The 22,935-nt window shown below is 38.2% G+C and overlaps 3 protein-coding genes and 7 non-coding genes across 11 annotated transcripts in view; 9 read left to right on the top strand and 1 right to left on the bottom strand.

Annotated features, from left to right (window-relative positions):
• The first annotated feature begins 156 nt into the window (after nucleotides 1–156).
• rpl4 (ribosomal protein L4) lies at nucleotides 157–3,647 on the top strand. The gene is made up of 10 exons (XM_065283261.1): nucleotides 157–262; nucleotides 904–1,075; nucleotides 1,257–1,363; nucleotides 1,609–1,747; nucleotides 2,104–2,228; nucleotides 2,307–2,436; nucleotides 2,632–2,788; nucleotides 3,009–3,092; nucleotides 3,269–3,389; nucleotides 3,490–3,647. Exons 1-10 carry the CDS (start codon nucleotides 260–262, stop codon nucleotides 3,577–3,579), a joined length of 1,128 nt encoding a protein of 375 aa, XP_065139333.1. The 5' UTR covers nucleotides 157–259; the 3' UTR covers nucleotides 3,580–3,647.
• LOC135774047 (small nucleolar RNA SNORD16) lies at nucleotides 736–833 on the top strand. Its single transcript, XR_010543618.1, has one exon. It is a non-coding gene; the product is annotated as a small nucleolar RNA SNORD16 (small nucleolar RNA).
• LOC135774043 (small nucleolar RNA SNORD18) lies at nucleotides 1,114–1,181 on the top strand. Its single transcript, XR_010543615.1, has one exon. It is a non-coding gene; the product is annotated as a small nucleolar RNA SNORD18 (small nucleolar RNA).
• LOC135774046 (small nucleolar RNA SNORD16) lies at nucleotides 1,433–1,530 on the top strand. The gene has a single exon (XR_010543617.1). It is a non-coding gene; the product is annotated as a small nucleolar RNA SNORD16 (small nucleolar RNA).
• Nucleotides 1,830–1,960, top strand: LOC135774049 (small nucleolar RNA SNORA35). Its single transcript, XR_010543620.1, has one exon. It is a non-coding gene; the product is annotated as a small nucleolar RNA SNORA35 (small nucleolar RNA).
• LOC135774042 (small nucleolar RNA SNORD18) lies at nucleotides 2,483–2,551 on the top strand. Its single transcript, XR_010543614.1, has one exon. It is a non-coding gene; the product is annotated as a small nucleolar RNA SNORD18 (small nucleolar RNA).
• LOC135774041 (small nucleolar RNA SNORD18) lies at nucleotides 2,838–2,906 on the top strand. Its single transcript, XR_010543613.1, has one exon. It is a non-coding gene; the product is annotated as a small nucleolar RNA SNORD18 (small nucleolar RNA).
• On the top strand, nucleotides 3,129–3,198 carry LOC135774044 (small nucleolar RNA SNORD18). Its single transcript, XR_010543616.1, has one exon. It is a non-coding gene; the product is annotated as a small nucleolar RNA SNORD18 (small nucleolar RNA).
• A 51-nt stretch (nucleotides 3,648–3,698) lies between the features above and the next one.
• map2k1 (mitogen-activated protein kinase kinase 1) lies at nucleotides 3,699–19,395 on the bottom strand. Its single transcript, XM_065278987.2, has 11 exons — nucleotides 19,014–19,395; nucleotides 8,521–8,731; nucleotides 7,991–8,137; nucleotides 5,779–5,856; nucleotides 5,606–5,657; nucleotides 5,397–5,521; nucleotides 5,015–5,222; nucleotides 4,807–4,871; nucleotides 4,633–4,691; nucleotides 4,459–4,504; nucleotides 3,699–4,373 (listed from the first exon to the last, which is right to left on the bottom strand). The coding sequence occupies exons 1-11, from the start codon at nucleotides 19,094–19,096 to the stop codon at nucleotides 4,260–4,262; spliced, it is 1,188 nt and encodes a 395-aa protein (XP_065135059.1). The 5' UTR covers nucleotides 19,097–19,395; the 3' UTR covers nucleotides 3,699–4,259.
• Nucleotides 19,396–21,496: 2,101 nt separating this feature from the next.
• The window catches only part of megf11 (multiple EGF-like-domains 11), a 170,010-nt gene continuing 168,571 nt past the window's right edge, over nucleotides 21,497–22,935 (top strand). For both annotated transcript variants that reach the window (XM_065283262.2, XM_065283263.2), the window contains exon 1: nucleotides 21,497–21,709. The gene's annotated coding sequence lies outside the window, so the exon portion shown is untranslated. The remainder of the gene's footprint in view (nucleotides 21,710–22,935) is intronic.

The following is a 22,935-nucleotide window of genomic DNA, read 5'->3' on the forward strand; positions in this document are numbered from 1 at the left end:
AAAACATAAAGGCATGTTTGTAAGTTTTATTACATTTTTTATTTTATGTGAAAAATAAATTATGAAAATGTATTTATACGTAAATATATATATTTTTTTTTATAAAAGTCTGGTCTAAAATGAAACGAACCGATTTGGCGGAAGTGACCTCGTCGGATGGATATGGATGTGCCGGTGGCGTGCTTCTTTCTTCCTTTTCTTCCGTGGCCGCCATCGAGTTAGGAGCGTGGTTCCTGGCGAGCCGTGAAAACTTATAAAAATGGTGAGCATATTGCGCACTTTTTCATCAGACGGAGCAAGTTAACACTAAAACTATTATTGTTCAATCGTTACATGCGCACGTAAATCATCATTTGTTATTTCTGGAGGTGTTTAGCGATAGCTTTGAAGCTGGCCATGTAATCATCGGGTCTCGGGAGCCATTTTGAACTAGCGTGCGGCGTATACACGTGTAGCCATGATTGTTATTCAGCAGACTTGTTAAGTGTTACAAAATACAACTCTAGAGAATTTTATGAATAATTATTGTTTGATTCATTCACACATTTCTGTTTGTCTTACCAAAGCGCTCCCTTATTTTGTTTTTTAGATGAAAATGACAGTATGCTAGCCGTGGCCTAGTCTCGCTATCGCAAACACTTACTAAGACCGATATGAAATAGGTCACTATTAATCTTTAGTGGCTTTTCATTAACACATGTTTATATTTAATCCATAATAATATTGTGATATTCTTGCTATGATGGTGTAATTTGCGTCCTACTCTGTGATCAGTGACAGTTGCCTACTGTCTCGTGCTGGCACAGAAGGTTGATGAAAACCGAGACTGAGCAAGATTTAAGACTTCAATACAGCATAAACTTACACACTGAAATGCCTTAAGTTATGCATACTTTTTTCTAGGCTTGTGCCCGACCGTTAGTCTCGGTCTACTCCGAGAAGGGAGAGACATCCGGCAAAAATGTGGTTATGCCAGCCGTCTTCAGGGCTCCCATCCGCCCAGATGTCGTGAACTTCGTGCACACCAACATGCGCAAGAACAAGCGTCAGCCCTATGCTGTCAGTGGACTGGCAGGTGAGTGGTGTTTCTCTTTCCATTGTCTTGATTTGTTGCTTTCCTGATGAGATTCCACTTCAGGTCCGTGTTTCTGACAACTGATTATGCTGGAAGTTCTGATGAGCCTTTAAATATATTTGAGTTGTTATGCTTCAGTATAACAGATGGGCAGATATAACCAAGAGGTGTTTTGTTTTAGGTCACCAGACCAGTGCTGAGTCCTGGGGTACAGGAAGAGCTGTGGCTCGTATCCCCCGTGTGCGTGGTGGCGGTACCCACCGCTCCGGCCAGGGTGCTTTCGGAAATGTATCCTTTCTAGCTACTAAGCAAACATCAACGTTTTTCGTTGAATCATGGTATAATTATAAAATATGCTGCTGTGATGGTGTAATTTGCGTCCTACTCTGTGCACAGCGACAGTTGCCTGCTGTCACATGCTTGCATTGCAGGTTGACGAATAATGAGTCTGAGCAGATTCACTGGTATTTAAAACTTTTTTTGGTGTGAAAGTTTGTATTACTGTGTGACGTTAGCCCTTAACTCTAGTGTAGATGTGTCGTGGTGGCCGCATGTTTGCACCCACAAAGACTTGGCGCCGTTGGCACCGCAGGGTCAACATTAACCAGAAGCGGTTTGCCATCTGCTCTGCTTTGGCAGCTACTGCTCTGCCTGCCCTGGTCATGGCCAAAGGTGAGTGAACACCTTTTGCCCTGCATTTTTTTTTTTTGATGTTATGGTCTCATCTTGGTATCATTATACTGACAGTGCAGGTCTGCACTGTTTATAATGTGCGGCTTGCCACCTATTGGCATTCTGCTTTCAAATCAGTGCAAGAGAAACTTCAGTTTGCAGAAGGGCCGAATCAAACCATTGGTTCTTCCCTTTCGAAGGCTGAGCACAGTTTATTACGAATGAACCTAGCTTTGATGCTTAAAGTTTTAAGACTTTCGCCTCTAATTTCCCAGGCAGGATCACATAGTTACAGATGAACATTAAAGATAACTGCGGCTAAACTGTAACTTTCTAACAAAATGGCAATGTTTCAGGGCACCGCATTGAAGAGATCCCTGAGGTCCCAATTGTTGTTGATGATAAAGTTGAGGGATACAAGAAGACCAAGGAGGCTGTGCTTCTGCTGAAGAAGCTGAAGGCATGGAACGACATCAAGAAGGTGAATGACTGCCATACCCTTACACAACACAAAATGCAGTTTTAGAAGTTTTTACTAATAACAAATTCTTGTCTTCAGGTTTACGCCTCTCAGCGCATGCGTGCCGGTAAGGGTAAGATGAGGAACAGAAGACGTATCCAGCGTAAGGGACCATGTGTCATCTACAACGAAGACAACGGTGTGACCCGAGCTTTCAGAAATATCCCTGGTATGTAAATATTTGGTTTGGTTTCTCACATAAACTCAGTGTTGTACTTCAATGATGATATCCACTTCTGGTCCGTGTTTATGAATCCTGTGATTGTAGTGGAAGTTCTGACTCTAATATATATAGTGCATTGAATATCACTGTTGTGTTAGTACATGTGACTGCATTATAAGTGATCACATTGTCTCTCTTTAGGTATCACACTGCAGTGTGTAAACAGACTGGACTTGCTGAAGTTGGCTCCAGGTGGTCACCTCGGCAGATTCTGCATTTGGACCGAGAGCGCTTTCCGCAAGCTGGACGATCTCTATGGCACAGGGCGCAAACCCTCCACCCTTAAAGTTGGCTACAAGTATGTTTAACAGTCCTTTCAGTTAATCTTATTTATGATGTGCTTTAAAAGACAGTGATGAGTTCTACTTCTGGTCCGTGTTTTTGAACACAATGATATCTGTAGAAGTTCTGAGTTACAGTATATTGGGGCTGAAACACTGATTGCCCAAATGCACACCTAAATATAAATTGTAGATGCTAAGAGAAGTTTACAGACTTAAACCTTTTTCATGTTTCAGCTTGCCAAATCACAAGATGACCAACACAGATCTGACAAGAATCCTTAAGAGCGAAGAAGTACAGAAGGCAATTCGTCCTGCCAAGTAAGTTTTGGTTTCTTGTTTAACAATGCGAGGTTATTGCAATGATGAGATTCCTACTTCTGGTCCGTGTTTCTGACTACTGATTATATTTGGAAGTCCTGAGCCATCTTTTTTTTAAACTTTATGCTTGTACAAACAGTAGATCAGTGTACATTACATTTCTTCATCCGTTTTAGCCGCAAGACAAATCGCAGAGTTCTGAAGAAGAACCCACTGAAGAACCTGAGAGTGATGATGAAACTCAACCCCTATGCCAAGACAGCCCGTCGTCGTGCTATTATGGCACACAACCCCGAGGTAAGTACATCCCAGGACACTTAAACCAACAAATCTCACTATTGTATGACTACATGCATGTGCAGAGCCCTGTGTTTTAATCGGTTTCTTTGTATTTTAGATCAAGGCCAAGATGCTGAAATCCAAGAAGAAGAAGGTTGTGAGGAAGACCAAGAAGCCTGCTGCTGCCGCCGCCCCGGCCAAGGAGTAGAGCTCATTACACAGACTGTTGAGTTCAGAAATGCTTTCAAATAAAACACCTCTTCAAAATTCTGCTAACTCCGTCTATTTTTTATTCACTGCGTACAACGTAAGCACTGCCACAATAAGTCATTTGTTAAATAAACCTTTTATTATAATATACAAGTTTCTCCCGAGTTAAATGACTGGTTTACTTTCCACCCACCATATCTGAAATTAAATAAACATTACAGGAAAATTAAGTACCCACTCTTTATGCTAGCAGTCATAGACCTTGACGTTCTAAAGCATATATAATCGCAACAAAATGACATTTTGGGAAAATCATCTGCAATTCTTTTGCCTAAACAAAGTAAGTTGACTGTTATAATATCAGCATGTGATTGATGGACTTATACAGTATACAGTAACTCATTTCTCTAATGATAAAATAAGCATCCGTAACTTAAATCTCAAAGATGAGTCAAAACTTTCTGGATGCCATCAAGGCATTTAAAGAACAAACATAGCATCCTAAAAGGCATGATGCATTGTTACAGCTGTACACCTCACTTTAATACTCAAGACGACATCGAAGATAAGACGAGGTGGATTCAGGAGGCAGTGGTTTGCGTTTGGCCTCTGGAATGATTGGCAGGTGAAGAAATGCTGCAGATGAGAAGTGTATGGCTTAGAAAAGGATTGATGCTCTCACATTCCCACGCTGTGAGTTGGAGTTGCTGGCTGGTTTAGCCCAATGGTGCTGCATAGCCACCCGGCAAAGTCAACCTCCTCCGCCTCTGAGGTCTTTATGAAAGAATGGACCTAAAATGACATAATCGTGTATATAAACTAGATATTCGGTGTGTACGAACATAGCAAATGATTTAAAGAAACGTTTTGTTCCTACCATAAGTTGCTTAAGGTCTGCCCTTTCAGCTGGATTTTTGATTAAACTGGGAAAAGCAAATCACAAACAAGAAATTTAAACAAATTCATTGGTTTGCCTGGAAAATAGTTTTTAGTTCAACCACTAGGTGGCAGAGCAAGCAGCACATTTCTGTCATGTCAACTTTTTGCTTACCATTTGTTTACAAAGTCTTGAAATTCTGCACCAAAGATGCTTGGCAGCTTGGGTGGTGGCTGAAAATGAAAAAAATGTCTCCATTATGCCTAAGTGGAGCAGCCAATAAATCCCCACTTTAATTCAATGCTATAAAACAGTTTAGTGATCTTTAAAGCACCACTAAGAGCTTACTTCATTGACAATATAGTCAAGCAGCTCAAATATAGCCATAGGAGGTCTGCTGTCCGGACCGTATGCTGTAAAGATAAACATAAATTATGTCAAAATCATTTTATAAACTGGGTATTTTTGCAGAAACGCCTCTAAATAACAAATCAGTTTCTTCATGTAGTAAACTTCCCAAACGTTCATGCCTACAGGAGAGCAAACAGGCACTCACAGCTTCCGGGTCGACCAGGGGGTCGGGGTTTAGGAGATGTCTCGTTAGGTGATGGGTCCCCTTCGAGGGGCTGACCGAAGATTTGCTCCAACTCTTTAGCATCGGGTGGTGGGATAGGGAAGCGTCCAATGGCCATCTCCACCAGGGAGAGACCCATACTCCATATGTCAGACTGGACAGAGTAGTGAGTCCCTTGAAGGCGTTCTGGCTGCAGATAGATAAAGAGAAGAAAGAGGAAGATTGGGGAGGAATGAATATTATCAAACAGGAAGAGCTGTGATGAAAACCAGGGCCTGTCAAAACATATGAACTAGGAAGTCAAAAGAGACACTTTTAAAAGATTAAGTAAATATAAAAAAAAAAAATGGAAAAGCAAACTTACAGACATGTAGGACCTGGTGCCCACAAATGAATTGGCCATGGAGTCAATAAGTTGTCCACTCACTCCAAAGTCACACAACTTGATCTCACCACGCGAGTTCACCAGGATGTTAGATGGTTTTACATCTGAAACACAAGCATGTGGTTTTCCTTTAGTCAGTACAGTGTTAACAGAGAATCTTAATGAAAATATAACTAGACTCTAATCACCTCTGTGCATGATCTTGTGTTTTTCCCGCAGATACGACAGGCCTTTTATCACCTGCATGAATAGAGGAAAACATTAAGTTAAACATCAAACGCTGTACTTCAGCCTTAATTTCTAGAAATGGTCCATAAGAAACCACTGAGGATTTTGTGAGAAAAGTTACTGAGATACCAACCGCAATGCTAACTTTGCCCAGTATTTGCTCTGGAATCTTGCCTGCTTTCTTCAGGGACTGGTCAAGAGAGCCACCGTCCTACAATAACATTTGGGATGGAGAAAATTAAGCACATACATTTATAAAGATTTCAAAGAGTCTGAAAAGACATGTGAATAATACATATACTATAGATATGCATATTTATAAGCCTGGTAAGTGGATTATGCAAATTCAACCATAATAGCACAGATGTGTGGACTGCAAAACATGCAGTAATTTAAATTCTGCATTTGATAGAAGTAAACAATGTAACAAACAATTTTATGGAAAGTGAACCTAAGACCTTTGTATTGCTTAGCATAACCTACCAACAGAAGGAAAACCCTTAAATAGGAACCACATAATATATGTAAAAGGAAAAATATGTAATAATCCGATCCCCCTATGGTGCGTTCACACCAAACGCGAATGAAACGTTAAGGGCAAATAATTTATGTGTAAAGACAATGCAAAGATGCAATAGAAATCCCGTGGCTCAAATTGAGCATTTCAGGCGTTTGACATGCATAACCAACCTGATCTCACGACAATCTGTGTTATAGTCACATAAAATTTGATCACTTCATCTGTGTCCATGTCACAGAATTCAGCTTTATTCCATGCCGGGAGCACGGATGTCTTTTCCGTGTCCCTCACACGGATTTCTTGTGTCATTTTATGTATTGTTTTCTCCTATTTTCTAGGTTAGAATCACTTTCTGTTACATTTTTAGACATCCTTACTCCAACTCCCAATAGTTTTGTTGAAACCAATACATAACAGTACATCCTAACATAAAAATACATGCTAACCCAATCGCCAAATCTAAATCCAACCCCAAGCGACAATGATTTGAAAAAAGGAAAAAACAATGAGAAAACAATACATAAAATGACAAGAGAAATACGTGGGAGTGACACGGAAAAGACATCCGTGCTACTGGCACGGAAAAAAGCCTAATTCCGTTACATGGACACGGATTAAGTGATCAAATTTTCTGTGACTATAACACAAATTTCCATGAGATCATGTTGCGCATAACTTTAAACTTTGGCGGATATTCAGAGTGCATTAACCAATCAGGAGCTTGCTCTAGGAGTGAAGTGATACAAATATAGCTAAGCCGGCAAATTAAGGATATTCGCGTCTGGATTTCGCATGCGAATGACGCAAATTGCATGTGCGAATAACACAAGTTAAGTTAAAATGTTCAAACATCTAATTATGCGCGAATAGCACAATTTATTTGCTTCATTCACGTCTGGTGTGAACACATAGTCAGGCTCCATTTCCTCTGTGTACTAAAGTCAAAGTCTTATGTGAGCTTGTGACACATAAACTAAGTCTTTATTTACAGATAATTTTACTCAGATAATCTTGATTTATTTTAATGTAAATAAAAGAACAAAAGCACACTTTAGTTTGCAAAAATACACGTAGTGTCACTTTTTCCCATTGGCCCAATAACTTGTAATAAGTGATGCCAAATGGTGCAAAGCACACACTTACAGAAAGAATAAATTTAAACCTTCCGTTCTTATATTTATTATGTTTGGCACATGGGCGTCGGAAGCCAAAAAATGTGGGTTGGTCCAAAACATTTACTGAAGTAGATGCAATTGTCTTGTATTTTACTGCCTTTTAATTAGACAATTGCTTTTATAGCCTAAAAGGTTTGTTTAGCCTACCTTGTGTCGCAGGATTGTACCAGGATAGTAGTGAAAACACGAAATGGAGTTTAAATAATACAGACTTTAAGGGGCGGTTTCCCGGACAGGGATTAGACTAGTCCTAGACTAAAATAAATGTAAGAGCTGTCCAAACTAAAAAACAAATTGCACTGACATATCTTAAAATACATCAGTGCCCTTTGTTTTGCCTCAAAATGCACAAAACTAGTTATATAAGGCCTAGTCCTGTTTTAAGATAATCCCTGTCCGGGAAATAACCCCTTTATGAGGCAAGTGGAATGGATTTGAGGAAGCAGCAGTGTGAAAGTTAAGACTAGTTAAAACGCAAAGTTTAATTTATAGGGCATTTCTCAAGTGGAAATGGATTTTACTGACGCCGCTCTCACAAGTGAACAGACACATGCGCTAATCTGAGAAAAAGTGAGTGAGGCCAATATCATTAGTCTTAAAAAGTGGGTAGGACCCACATATAATGGTTTGGCACGAAAAGATGGCATTACCATGTGCTCCATACAAATGCTGATCTCTCCGTCACTGTAGAAAGCCCCATAAAAGCCCACTATGTATGGAGAGTTGCATTCATGAAGCACCTGCAGCTCCCTGATGATCTGATTCCTTATTGCTGGCTTGATCTCGAGGTGGATCAACTGCATAAAAGACAAAGCATGAGGGCATAAAGTCACAATTCAGTGTGCTGTGGCATTGTGGGAGTTCGACACATTCAAGCCCACAGATGCTCTTCTGTCTGAGCGGTTACTCGCTCAATGAGGTGGAAGCCCATGGTGTGACCTGTAGTGACTTTCAGGCATTTCATCACTGCTTATGCAGTTAGAGTACATACTGTACTCTCTTCCTGTTCCACAAATGTGAGCCTTGTAAAAAGATGTAAAACCACATGAAGTCATGTACATTTGAAACTGTAATGTGATTCTACTACATGTGCAATGTTAACATTTTCAGATCAGACCAGTTAAACTATATGTCAGTAAAGTCTTTAATTCACAGTGCAGTTAGCTTCATCATAACTTACCTTCCTGGCCATGATGAGACCTGAGGGCCTGTGTAAGACCTTGAAGACAACACCTCCGTTTCCTGCGCCCAACTCACAGATCTTCTCAAAGTCATCATCTTTCAACTCTCCAACCTTCTGCTTCTGGGTGAGGAAAGCCTCTAGACGTTTCTTTTGCTGCTCATCGAGCTCCAGTTCCTCGAGTTTCTTCTGCAATGCTTCTAGATTTGTTCTGGAATCATACAAATGCACATCTGATAAAGCAAATCTCTACAAAAATTAAGTCAGCACTCAGCACATTTCATTTATAAAATCTCACAGATATACACGAGCAATTCCAGCGTTTTTGAAGTCAAAACTTCAAATGCATTTATTACCAATGTATTGAACCATCTGTTTATTTTTTCCTAAACCCCTGATGTTCCAGACATCCGTAAAATATCAGTCTTGTGTTTATTTTAGATGACGGAAACATTGCTTGTGTTATGAATGTGACAAAAAATAAGTTTTTGGGAGACAACCCAGACAACAGACAACTTCAGGCTGGATCCACAACGGAAGTGCTGACTTTGTTTGGGGCAAATCTGGCCCAGAGATTTCTGCTGTCGGGGAACATACCTTGTAGGAATTCTTTGAATTAAAAAGCACAATTCAGAAGCAACAATGCCCAACAAATGGAGAAAGGATGGCCCTTCAAAGGACGTTTAGTTTTTATTTACATTTTAGTATGCACATTTATGAGGAAGAAACAAAGTGACAATTCTGAAACAGGAACATAATAAAATGGAACATCATAAAATATTGCATTAATAACTTTAACAGAGTCTTTGCATGATCTGTAAAATCAGTATGGTTGAAATATTTAGGAATAACTTTAATTTTTTTATGATAAGGTTGATATTTGCCCTCATGATGTTAAAGGGACAAATTAACCATAATGTAAATTATGCAAAAACTAAATTAATTTATGCTCAAGTTATGTCCAACCCACAACCCTCCATTCCCTTTCATTGAATGATTAAAAAATCTAAGTGAATCTGTGTTGACGTTTGAAGTGTTGTCAAACAAAACGGAGCGTAGCTAACTCCTGCCCTCGCTCTCCCTTCCATGCTTTCTGAACAAGTCATGAACGCGTCCAATCCCCACTCCCAAATCCTTCTTGTTGTTTATTGGTTGGAGCACTTTGTTATGTTTCGTTGTGGTAGATTTGACCACTCTGTTTTTGTTGAAGGTTGCGAAGCCTGGGCTGTCTGCAGAGGCCGCGTTTTTTTACAGTGTGTTCAGAGGACAGGCAGCTAGCAGATAGTGAGGAGATGTTTACTGTATAAAACAAAGAAATTTTAATTGCCAAAAACGCTTGAATTCGCTTAGAGCACCTTTAACTTTTTGTTCTAAAGAAATGTAATATCATACAGACTTGATGATGACTAAATTTGTGGTTTAGAAAGCTAAATGTTGGAAAAGTGAGACTTTTTGGTTTATTTCATTATTTATTTACACATAGTACCATGGATGACAAATAAAAAACAAATTCATTATTGTTAAATGTCTCAATCCATACAGTCAATTTAGACAATTCAGAAAGAATCTGTGTATTGTTGCTTACGGTTGTGTCGTTCTTCAAAATACTTTCACATCCTTGCTTTGAGGTATGCATGAATTTGTCTGCAACATGTATTTCCTTCCTTGTGAGAAGTAGAATGCCAAACCTCCTGGAAATCTGGCAGCACGCTCAAATACTTCCCATCATTCAGCCAAAATAAAGGCATGTCTGATGAATGAAGTATTGTACACGTAAGGTGTGGGAGAGCTTTAATACAGATTCTTCCTACTTATTCTTCTTCTGAGGAAACAGGGAGTTCCTCAAAGTCTTCCTGTTGTCATGGTGATACATTTCCTTAGCATTTTGTTGCAAAAGCAAACTTCTTTGACCCTCCACTTTTATCCTTTCTTACACTCCTCCAACAGCTTTCCATTCTCTGCCGTGTCCTAAGGGTGAAGTGTATAATTTTCTCATCGATATTGTCACTAAAAAAAATATAAATATTAAGAAAGATGCTTTAAATGGTTCATTTACTAGTTACTTTTAAGAAAGTACAGTAAATATTAAAAATTAAATTGTTTGGTGTATTTGGTGTGACTACACTTTACATTTCAAACAGTACAGGTACCCCAAGGCACGCTTGTTTTTTCAAGGCATGTTTTGTTAAAGAGGTCATAGCGTGAAAATCTGACTTTTCCATGTTTTAGTACTATAATTGGGTCCCCAGTGCTTTTATGAACTTTTAGGCAATTTTTTTAATCGATTAATCTTTTTTTTACGTGGTCAATTCAAAATCGATTCTCAAAGAGCATAATCGATTTTTTCATATTTATTTCCGCAAACATTGAACGTAAGATTAACGTTAATATAATTACTAGTCTTCTTCACTATATGTCACCATCTTTTTTGCCTTGCACGATGTTACCAAGGAGCGAGAGGCGAGTCTGTCATTCATTCATTCAGTGCTTAAAATGGCGGTTTCAGGTGCTTCATCGATTTCGCAAGCAAGACGACAATGATAGTGTTGTGGCTTTTAATTTCTTTTTGTTAATTTCCACTTGTAAACTGCTGTTCACTGTTCTTTTTTATTAATATAGTATTTGTATTAAATCTATATTCATCGAGTTGAATCAAGGATCGAGTATAAAAATCGATCCGAGAACCGGAATCGAAAATTAAACCAAGAACCGAAATCGAATCAATAGCTTGTGAATAGAAATCGAATCGATCTGGAACGTTTGAATCCATACCCAGCCCTATTAGAACACATTAAAAAGAAAAACCTTATAACTTTGTTTTGGTAAACCATTCTCTGCAAGCATGTGAAAAATTAGGTCATTCAGATTTTGCCTGTTTAGTGACGTTGGCAGCAAGTCTTATTACAATGATACAGCCCCTTAATCTGCACTATCCAACCATGGCACTGCCATTTAGTGCAGAGTGAAAGAGAGAGAAAAAAATGTTTGAATAATAACAGAAATTGTTTCAATTTCATCAAAACACCATCATTGCGATCACTGTTTACAATTCCTCAGCTCATTTGCATTTTAAAGGACACACCCAAAAACGGCACATGTTTGCGTGCACCTACAAAGTGGCAATTTAAACATGCTACAATAAAATATCTGTGGGGTATTTTGAGCTAAAACTTCACATACTCACTCTGGAGACACCAAAGGCTTTTTTAACATCTTTAAAAAAATCTCATAATATGACCCCTTTAAGGCAGTCGATAGGAAGCTCTTAGAAGCTTCTTGGAATCACAAGCCGTTTCTCAGTGTCAAAGAAGGATCCTTGGAAGCCAGAATTTTGAGGATGCTACGTCATCGACGTCCGTCGAAGGACTGTTCCAATGTCGAGGATCCTCGAAATTTCAGCCAAGGACTGAGTCCTTCGTTCGAGAAATATCCCATATACAGGAAAGGATGCATATGCGTATCCTTCGCACTCTTCACGCGCTGAAATCACCCACAATCCTATGCGCGCAGCACCGAAAGCACACCTTTCAATCACGCAATGACGCAATGACGTGCACTTGCTAGCCTGTTCCATTTAACGTCTTCTCCGAATGCTTAAGAGGAGCCTCGCCTAGCCTCTGAAGGAAGTGACTTGTAAGGACTAGTCCTGCCAAGGAAGTATCCTTGACATTGAGAAACGGCTCCAGTTCTCTTATTGACTTGCATTTTCATCTAACTCTAGACTGAAAATAGCTGAAGATACACTAAAATTATTTCTTATGATGCTTTTTTATTAAATTCAGCTGCCGAACTGAAGTTCAAGATATTTTCTCTTCATCTGCCTTCAGGGGCTACCAGTTGCTGCCAATTTAGATCATTGCTGCTCCTTGTATACAAACTGGCCACTGGTTCTGCATCAGCACACCTACAATCCCTCTTGCACATCTGCACCCCATGCGGTCAGGGAATGAACGGCACTTTGTGGTACCTTTTCTAAAGGGTAAAAATTACTCCTGTTCATTCACTTTCACTATTCCTTTCTGGTTTTTGGATGTCACTTGGGATGAATCTAAATGTAAGGTATGAAATAACCGAGAAAAATGTTGACAAAAAACATCTTACTGTCTAAGCTCTGTTCACACCTGGTATTAAGATGCATTTTGGTCGATCGGATCACATGTGGATGATGTGGGGGTCAAACAAGGTCAAACGTACTTTGTATGGTATGCATTGTATGAGTACGCCCTCCTAATTCTTATAAGAATTGTGGCATTGAACAAGCTAAGGTCACTCCAGGACAACAGAAAACATGAAAGGAGGGAATTCTTGTGTATTTAGATTAACCAAGTCTCAGGATTTAGATCACAATTAGACATATATCAGGTTTCCAGCCTGTCTCACTCTGTATGTCCAAAAACAATGTTTTAAAGGACAAGTTCGGTATTTTAGACTTAAAGCCCTGTTTTCAGATTGTTTATGGTCAAATAGAATGGTTTTGACTGAAATTGCGACATTTTCGGCTGCCCTGAGAATTTTCGCGTGTTTGTGTTTCAGCTCAGACCTCTACAATGGGTTTATAGGTGCACTGGAACAATCCTTCCTAAAATGCATTAAACTTTCGTTTACAAAGACGTGAAACTCACCGAGTGGTCAGGGGTGTTCACTGATATGCTCACACAAAAATCGCTCCAAAAGACGCATTCCAACAGGTTTTATCGTAGTTTTTACCAACTCCATTGACTGTATTAGACGTCCTGTGAGGTACGGTATTACTCCGCGCCGGGAACTTTGTTTCTATTCTTGCAATTGGCAAAGGCGGATTAGCGCCACCACCTGGGCTGGAGTGTCTATTATTCAAGCTCTAAGCGGAAGAATGTACGGGTGTGAGGCGTTTGGGGAAATAGGTCCACAAGTTAACAACGAATGCTAAAACAGCTGTTGGAAAGCATCTTTTGCAGCGATTTTTGTGTGAGCATATCAGTGAACACCCCTGACCACTCGGTGAGTTTCACGTCTTTGTAAACGAAAGTTTAATGCATTTTAGGAAGGATTGTTCCAGTGCACCTATAAACCCATTGTAGAGGTCTGAGCTGAAACACAAACACGCGAAAATTCTCAGGGCAGCCGAAAATGTCGAAATTTCAGTCAAAACCATTCTATTTGACCATAAACAATCTGAAAACAGGGCTTTAAGTCTAAAATACCGAACTTGTCCTTTAAGGCCATCAGAAACCAGGAACCACGCTCCCTCAAGGGCCGTTAAGCACTGAACCAATTCAGATGTAAAACATGTTTTCCTCCTGTTGAACAATGTTCCAGACCACAGCGACAACAGCACAAGTGACACTCACACATAAATTTACATCAAAGCATCCTGATCAGTCTGCAAAATATCGTGACAGATGTTTGGATCGCTTCTCTTCGGCAAAGACAAGGTGGACGAGTGGTTTCAGAAGAGAACATCACAGAAGTACTTCAGGAAGTCAGATCTTTGTCTCATCTACAGTAGGCTATATAAGAACGAGGCAAAGCTTTTTCTTTTTGACACCAAGGCCAGTTATAACCATGGTTACGAGGCTGATGTGTGGGTGTAAGTGGGTGGCGTGGGCACGCTACGGTAGAGACGTGATAATGGTGAAGGCCACTGAAGATGCCAGAGTGGATAGAAATACTTAATATCTCACACGTGTGGGAGGGTGAACACTGACTCCACATCCCTATCCAGAGATTTCAGTAAATGTAAAGTTATGGACATCGTGAGTGAGAATAGAAACTGCATAATAAAGATGAATCTGTAGCCACACAGTAATGTGATCAATATGTAAGAGAAACTTACTATGTACAGTAGTAAATTATTCAGTAAACCCTTTGATACACATTTTGTTTAGATAAAATGGCAGATCCATTTATATAAATTATGTACATTAAAAATGTACATAGTACAAGTCTGCATGTACAATTTAAATGGGCAAGAAAAGAATAAGCGAATAAGTCGTGACAACCACGCTTAGCATGAAAAAGATGAGAGCAATTGATAGATGTTAAAAAGGCACTTCAAACCAGTATTTGTTCATAATAAATGGATTGTAATGAGGTGTGCAAATACAGAATCACTGAATTCGACAAGGACCAAACTTCACCTCTGTCACAAGCACTTTTTTTATGTTTTGTGAATGTGCTTCTGTAAAGCTCAGTGGAAGAGCAATGCATTAGCAGCGCAAAAGGTCATGGAATCGAAAAGTTTACCTTGTAAGGCGCTGTAAGTCACTTTGGATAAAAGCATCTGCTAAAATGTAAATGTGTAAGTGCACTGTATATATTTTTATTAAATACACTGTTCTTTGTGTCTTATAAAAGCTGTTTAATTCAAGACTGACTCAGTTGACCTGATTTAGTAGTCCATCTGAAATCAAAGTATCACTTGCTACAATATTTGTACCTTTGTAAAATATATAGTGTACAAAGTATAACATTATTATGATGACCACTTAAGGAATTATTATTTTTCTGTAAAATTATGTTTCTTGAAGCTGAAGTATAACAGTAAGTTGACATGACTTGTAAATCTGAGTTGATTCAACAAAAAAGTCAAGACACTAAAGATTTTTTCATTGTGTGATCATTATATTATATCATATATTATCATTCCTGGGTTTGTATCATCTGTACTGTCATCCAGTGGAGAAGTAATTCAAATAAGACTTTCACAGATGTTTTATGTACTATAGCAGCAGTAACACCCAACAGTGTTCTTGTTAGGTAAAATGGACTGGACAGTGGCAGATGGTGCCGTGGTGTAATTGTGTAACACTGAAACATTGTGTGTGTTTTTCTGCTGGTAGTCTCAAAGAGATACAATGCAGCCAAAAGCATGTGTCGACAATAGCATGAAAGTTACTGCTGCCAATGTAGAGATATGAAACAATGTTGGAAAGGTCCAAAATATAAGCACCCGTGCCTAATGCCATTAAAAATACGATTTGGCTAGTAACTTTATTAAGAAATGCAACATTCTGCAAACATTTTTCAAAACCTAAAATTGCATAAATATCAAAAAAGAAACAGCGTGTCATGAGAAAAACTATAATTTACATTTATGTAAATACGCCTTTATCCAAAGCGACTAACAATCTAAAAATGCTGGGTTATTTTACACCCAGTGTTGGGTCAAAAAGAGACAAACCCAGAAGTTGGGTTACATTTAACCCAAAAATGTTTATATTCCACCCAATAATGCGCTAAAACAACCAAACATTATGGGTTGAAACAACCCAACCGTTGGGTTAAAATACAACCTTTGTTCCTTTTTGACCCAATGCTAGGTTGAAAATAACCCAGCATTTTCAGAGTGCAGTACAATTGTTTTTAGCAATGCGTGTTCCCTGGAATTGAACCCATGACCTTTTGCACTGCCAACCCATAACAATACTCTACCAATCAAGATACAAAAACACTATAATTGTTTTTATATTGTGTTTCTGGATTGCATTAATAGTACAAAAGGTTGTGAGTTCGAATCCCTGGGAACCCTTATACTGATAAAGATGTATGTCTTGCATGCACTGTAAATCGATTTAGATAAAAGCATTTGCCAAATATGTAAATGCAAATATATGTATCCAGGTGCTGGTCATATAATAAGAAAATCATCAAGAAGTTGATTTATTTCACTAATTCCGTTCAAAAAATAAAACTTGTATATTACATTCATTTGTTACACACAGACTAATATATTTCAAATGTTTAATTCTTTTAATTTTGATGATTATGACTGACAACCAAGGAAAATCCCAAATTAAGTATCTCAGAAAACTAGAATATTGTGAAAAGGTTCAATATTGAAGACACCTGCTGCCACACTCTAATCAGCTAATTAACTCAAAACACCTGCAAAGGCCTTTAAATGGTCTCTCAGTCTAGTTCTGTAGGCTACACAATTATGGGGAAGACTACTGACTTGACAGACACTTGTCCAAAAGACGACCATTGACACCTTTCACAAGGAGGACAAGACACAAAAGGTCATTGCATAAGAAACTGGCTGTTCACAGATCTCTGTGTCCAAGCACATTAATAGAGAGGCGAAGGGAAAGAAAAGATGTGGTACAAAAAAGTGTACAAGCAATAGGGATAACCGCACCCTGGAGAGGATTGTGAAACAAATCCCATTCAAAAATGTGGGGGAGATTCACAAAGAGTGGACTGCATCTGGAGTCAGTGCTCAAGAACCACTATGCACAGCATATTCAAGACATGGGTTTCAGCTGTCGCATCCCTTGTGTCAAACCACTCTTGAACAACAGACAGCGTCAGAAGCGTCTCGCCTTCACATAGGACGGCTGCTGAGTGGTCCAAAGTTATGTTCTCTGATGAAAGTACATTTTGCATTTTCTTTGGAAAACAGGGTCACAGAGCCTGAAGGAAGAGTGGAGAGGAACACAATCCACGTTGCTTGAGGTCTATTGTAAAGTTTAAACAGTCAGTGATGGTTTGGGGTGCCATGTCATTTGCTGGAGTGGTCCACTGCGTTTTCTGAGGTCCAAGGTCAATGCAGCCGTACACCAGGAAGTTTTAGAGCACTTCATGCTTCCTGTTGCTGACCTGCTGCTTATATGGAGGTGCAGATTTCCTTTCTCAACAGGACTTGGCACTTGCACACAGTGCCAAAGCTACCAGTACCTGGTTTAAGGATCATGGTATCCTTGTTCTTAATTGGCCAGCAAACTTGCCTGACCTTAACCCCAGAGAAAATCTATGGGGTATTGTAAAGAGGAAGATGTGATATGCCAGAACCAACAATGCAGAAGAGCTGAAGGTCACTATCAGAGCAGTCTGGGCTCGATCGACTCCATGCCACGCCGCATTGCTGCAGTAATTCAAAAGGAGCCCCAACTAAGTATGGAGTCATACGTATTGAGTATATGTTCATACTTTTCAGTTGGCCAAGATTTCTAAAAATCCTTTCTTTGTATTGGTCGTAAGCAATATTCAAATTTTCTGAGTTACTGAATTTGGGATTTTCCTTAGTTGTCATTTATAATCATCAAAATTAAAAGAAATAAACATTTAAAATATCAGTCTATGTGTAATGAATGAATATAATATAAAAGTTTAACTTTTTGAATGGAATTAGTGAAATCAACTTTTTGATGATATTATAAGACCAGCACCTGTATATATAAATGACAAAATAAAAAAAAAATGTAAATCTGTGATTTTTAGGTAAGAAAACAAAGGTTTCATGTGAAGTGCTTCGCAAGTCAAAAATGTAAGAATGGTATTAACTGAATTCTTTGAGATAGGCTTGCCACAACAGATTTGAGGCAGAGGATTCTGGGAAAAAGTGTTGTCACAGTATTTAACATTCCACTGAGTCTCTCTCTATAACACTGACTTCCGCAGGATTGAATCACTGCCACACACACACACACACATTCCACAGCATGCTCGCCACAGCCTGTCCTGCTTTACAAGAAGGAATTAAGTTTTTGTAATTCAAACCCCAAACATAATTTCTATAGCACTATAGCGTCAAATATTTCTTATCTGTGTGAATAAATAGACAGTTTCCACAAGCAGGACGGTACCTTTATCCTTAAATAATAAATAGTCTAAATGCCATAGGGACTGAAATAAAGAGTAGAGGCCACAAGTGAAGCAATGATCTGCAAACACGAGGTTTCTCACTGGCTCTGCTTTCAAGAAAAAACTCAGGGCTATCAAAAGAAGACAGCATGGGACACAGGTGATCTTTACTGTTACCTTCATCTCGTTTGAGGGGGGATGCACAGCCAGTAAACAAATTGACAGGTTGCCACCACTTGCATCTGTATTTACTAGCATCTTCCTGAAGCTAAATTGATAGAGCATTAACAGTGCAAAGGTTGTAAGTTTGGGAGAACACACATACTGATAAAATGTATATTTTGGATTAAAGCGTCTGCCTAATATCCACCAAAATCACTTTGTGACATTCAAACTAATGACATTTTGGGTGATCCAAATAGTTAAATTTGGTTATTTTAATGAAACAACATATCAAGAAGAGCAGTTATGTGTTGGCTGCTGTTCAAATATGTTATTTGATCTTGGTGGATCATTTTTATTTAGTAATTTTACGAGAACTGAAGGACACTATTCACAATATTTATTATATTATGTATAAGTCTTTTTAATGACAACCTTTAATTCGTATTCTGATCATTTTGCGCACACCAATACAGTGAAACATTTTCAAACACCACGATATTCAAAAACCACCTAAAAATATTATATTATGCTATAGTATTACTATAAAAAACTTTAGTTAATTGAAGTAACGTTAGGCCCTATACTATAGTATTTACTACTAGTATCTAATTATGTTCACTACAGTTTACTATAGTAAATACTCTAGTATTTTGATGTGGGTAATAATCCAATGTAAAGCCATTCAGGCAAATCTAATTCACTACTACGCAGTATTCAACAGATTATGCGACATTAAATGAAAATGTAACATGAAACACACTCACTCCGTGGACACGGTTCCGTTTATAACGTTCCCGTCCGGAATCGGGTTGAGCTGGATCGGCTCTGGCTTCCTTCTCTTTTGCATGATGAAATCCTAATAGATCACTAGTAAAAATTCAAACAGGAGCAATCTGATCCGCAGACTCCAACACTATCGCCAACGGAGCGATGATGCATCGGCTATGAATAGCCTATCACACCCTACCGATCGCTGTTTGCTTGAATAAATAAATAAATAAATAAACGCACAATGAAGAAATCAGCTGCAATCGCGCATGACCCTCTCAAGGACAGGTTACTCGGAAATATTATTTAGAAAGAAATTGGATTTTTAAAGGGGACGACAGCAGAGGATGGGTACAGATACAGTCTCTTTACGACGTCATGAAGATATTTACATCTGTCTTCCGGACAGCGTGACTGGGCCTGGACAATAAGCACCATCTGCTGGCGGAAGTGTGCAATCACACCCTAACTCTACATTATATGCCATCGCAATTATTGTAACGCTTAATAAAAAAATGACCGAGACATTAATTATAACTCGTCGTTGTGTGAGAATATAAATATTCAAAAGAATACATGACGCAGACCAATATAAAACATCAAACCATAAATGTTTAGCACTTCATGCAACACTTCTGTCATTTTTTTAACATTGAGTTTGACTTTTGACATTGACAATGCTTTTTTGCTCCTAGTTTCAGCATTTAGCACCAAACACAAGTGTTCTTATCTCTTGCACCACACACTATCATCTGTTATTTTGGGTATATAATATTATGATATTATGCACTATAACACTGCTTTTATATATTTTTACATTACTTATTTAAATGTTTTGCTTACTTGTAATATATGTATATGTGTGTGTATATATGTGTGTGTGTGTGTGTGTGTGTGTGTGCGTGCGTGCGTGCGTGCGTGCGTGCGTGCGTGCATAATTGGTGAATAAACCTCATTCAGATTCATACATCCATGTGTGCATACACCCTTGCTTAAACACAGTTTTATACATGCAGTTAGGTCCTATCCAGGGATATAAAGAGATCAGCCAGATCTGAAGATGGTGCTGTGTATAAATATATTCATGTGTGATGTCAACTGGAAAATCAAATAGTCAAAGCTTGCAAAGTCCATCGGGCATAGATTTCCAAACACGGTGTGGCTTCTTTTAAATGTCTATAATGTAAAGAGAAATTTAAAGTTCCAATTCATGCTTTATGAAAATTGTCCCCTAAATTCAGGTTTATAAACAAATTATATATCAGGTGTTGTTGAACCACCATTACCCTGCCAGCTGGTCCAAATATAAACTTTACTTATACTTGTAAATACTGTAAATACTTGCAAATAGCACTAATGGACTAATGGTCATATGCTAGGCTTTGTAATTTATGCAAAAATGTTATTACCCCAAAGAACTAAAAAATACAAGGCCTACAACGCATGAAAATAATAGCCTATATTTAAGCCAAATTTCTGAACAGGGAATAAAAAAACAGTGTAAACTTCCAGTCTAATACAAACTAATGTATGGTGCTTTCTGTGGACAGTCCAACGCTTAACTCTGCTTCTGAATAAACATACAACTGCATCTATCCTGACTTTCAATAATTAGGAAAAGACAAAGTGACTATGTTGCAGAGTAAACAGCATATCACAGCCTTTTCTAACCACAAGCATAATTTATCAGTTAAACTTACAGGACAATTCTGTGAAACATGAAGATTTGCTCTGTCAGCTAGTTTGACAGGATCCTCCAGGGAATTCATAAAAAAGCAGATCCGGATAATTACTGAATCTGCATTTAGATATGCAAGAATTCATATCCGGTAAGCAAAACAAATTTGATTAAACTTTAAAAAGTGAGTAAGCAAAAAACAATTATTTAGGAACATATTTATGAGATGAAATTGATTTTCTATTATGGTTTCTGCCTTCATATCATTTTGAATCGTAAGCCTGGAGTTTGAAGATCAGTGGAGGTTTATTTAAAATCTCTCTCTTTTTATTGTCTTCATCTTCCTGCAGGCAGGTATTTGGTGCAAATAGCATGTAATGGAAAAATTTTAATGGACCTGTTATGGGCCCAGGATACAAGTTACAGTAGCCCCCCCCCCATAAATATGGCTTTGATTTATTCACTGCAAAGAGCTGATGCAAGTAGAAATACACTCGACTGGTGTGTGTTTTATAATTTGTTAACATTACAGAACTAAAGCACGGTTACGATAAGAACCATAATAATATTAAAACTAATCGACACAAAATAACCTGAGTATAGGTATATTTAGACCTCATTATCGTAAAAATCAAACACACATTTTAGCAAGTACTGTATATCGCCAGAAATCCACTTACAGTTAGTAAGAGATAAAAATGTGTTTAGCGAACTCGTGCGGTTTAAAGCACCATGCTCTGTGACGTCACGTGAGTTTAAATTGAGGCCGCGCGCGCGAGAGGCAGAAACATTCAGCAACAGTGTCGGACTGTGAGGATGAGCTGCAGCGCGGTGCTCTGTCAATACGGGTCTGATAACGCAAACAGTACGGCGACATAAATGAAATACACTCATTGACTCTTTTTGATGTATTCTGAGATTAATAACCTGCGAGAAAGTGGAGACTTTGAGTCTAAATAAAGCGATGGACGATCAGCACAAAGCGATTTAAAACAAGATAAACAGAGTAGAAAGGTATGTCGCTTTTATTTCGCTTTTGAAATGTCTTTATCCTACATGATACCTGTATGAAAATATTACATTATTTAGGATATTGATATGTACATTTTACACGGAGATCATTTAATGGTAGCTGTTTATGAATATTTTGATTTTAAACCCGATCTGATAAATGTCTGAAAGTATGAGAAATCCAAAATTACAGAAATTAATTTTTTTTGTCATAGCTAAGACTTGCTTTGTAAGCAAGCTTTCATTACGATTTTGACAAGTTGTTGCCTTATAAACCTCACCTAATTATCAGTTAAAAGTTTAATGTTCATAAATAATTATGATTATCATAATAAATATGTTTAATTTTGGACCATACTGTACTGATTTTTCAGCATACGCTTGATTTATTTCAGAAAATAAGTGACCATAATTCTTTACAATACATCATTTTAGCTCATTTTTGCGACAGGGTCGATTGTGTATGTTGTCAGTTTGGTCATCCTACATTGCTGCAGTCTGTATTTATTTATGAGCGTGGCAGAATTTCTTATACATTCAAAGTTGATGTACTCTGTTCAATACTGATATATTGCCTGTGATTTAAAGTCGCTTCATTCACTGCAGCTTTCTCTGGATTCAACTGTTTAAGCACGGGATAAAGTCGGATATGAAAATAAACAGTATTTTCGACACTAGGCGTAAATTACATATTTGACAGAATCTGTCGTCAAGCATGGGTGTAACAATCTTAAATTTTACATTGTCGGATTACTCGTCGACATGTTTTGATATCTGACAAAGTCCCACCAGTCTCCACAGAATGCTCATTCAGTAATGCTTTCATTGTCAAACAGTAACTGATATTCATGACATTTCTTTACGTATTAATGGGGATTGACAAATTTATCAAACGTTTGTTAAAAGGCCAATAGCTGTTATTTTACACCAAAGACATAAAGCATGAAACGGACGACGCACTTACCGATTTATAGCGCAGGTCTTCTTTCCATTCATTACTTTTGATTGAAAGTTTTAATCCAATAGGTGGCGCTGTTGAGCAAGCTGTAGGCAATGTGCCAGCCTTACTGTCCTGTGCATATTAACCAAAAACACTCATTCTGTTCTGCAAATATATATCTATAGTAGCTTTATAAGGTATTATGGTTTTGAGTGATAATTGATAGTTTGTGATATTTTTCATTTTTTATTGCTTCATAACACCTGCTTGATATGTTTAACTAAATATT

The sequence above is a fragment of the Paramisgurnus dabryanus genome, chromosome 9 (genome assembly GCF_030506205.2).
Source record: "Paramisgurnus dabryanus chromosome 9, PD_genome_1.1, whole genome shotgun sequence".
Lineage (NCBI taxonomy): Eukaryota > Metazoa > Chordata > Actinopteri > Cypriniformes > Cobitidae > Paramisgurnus > Paramisgurnus dabryanus.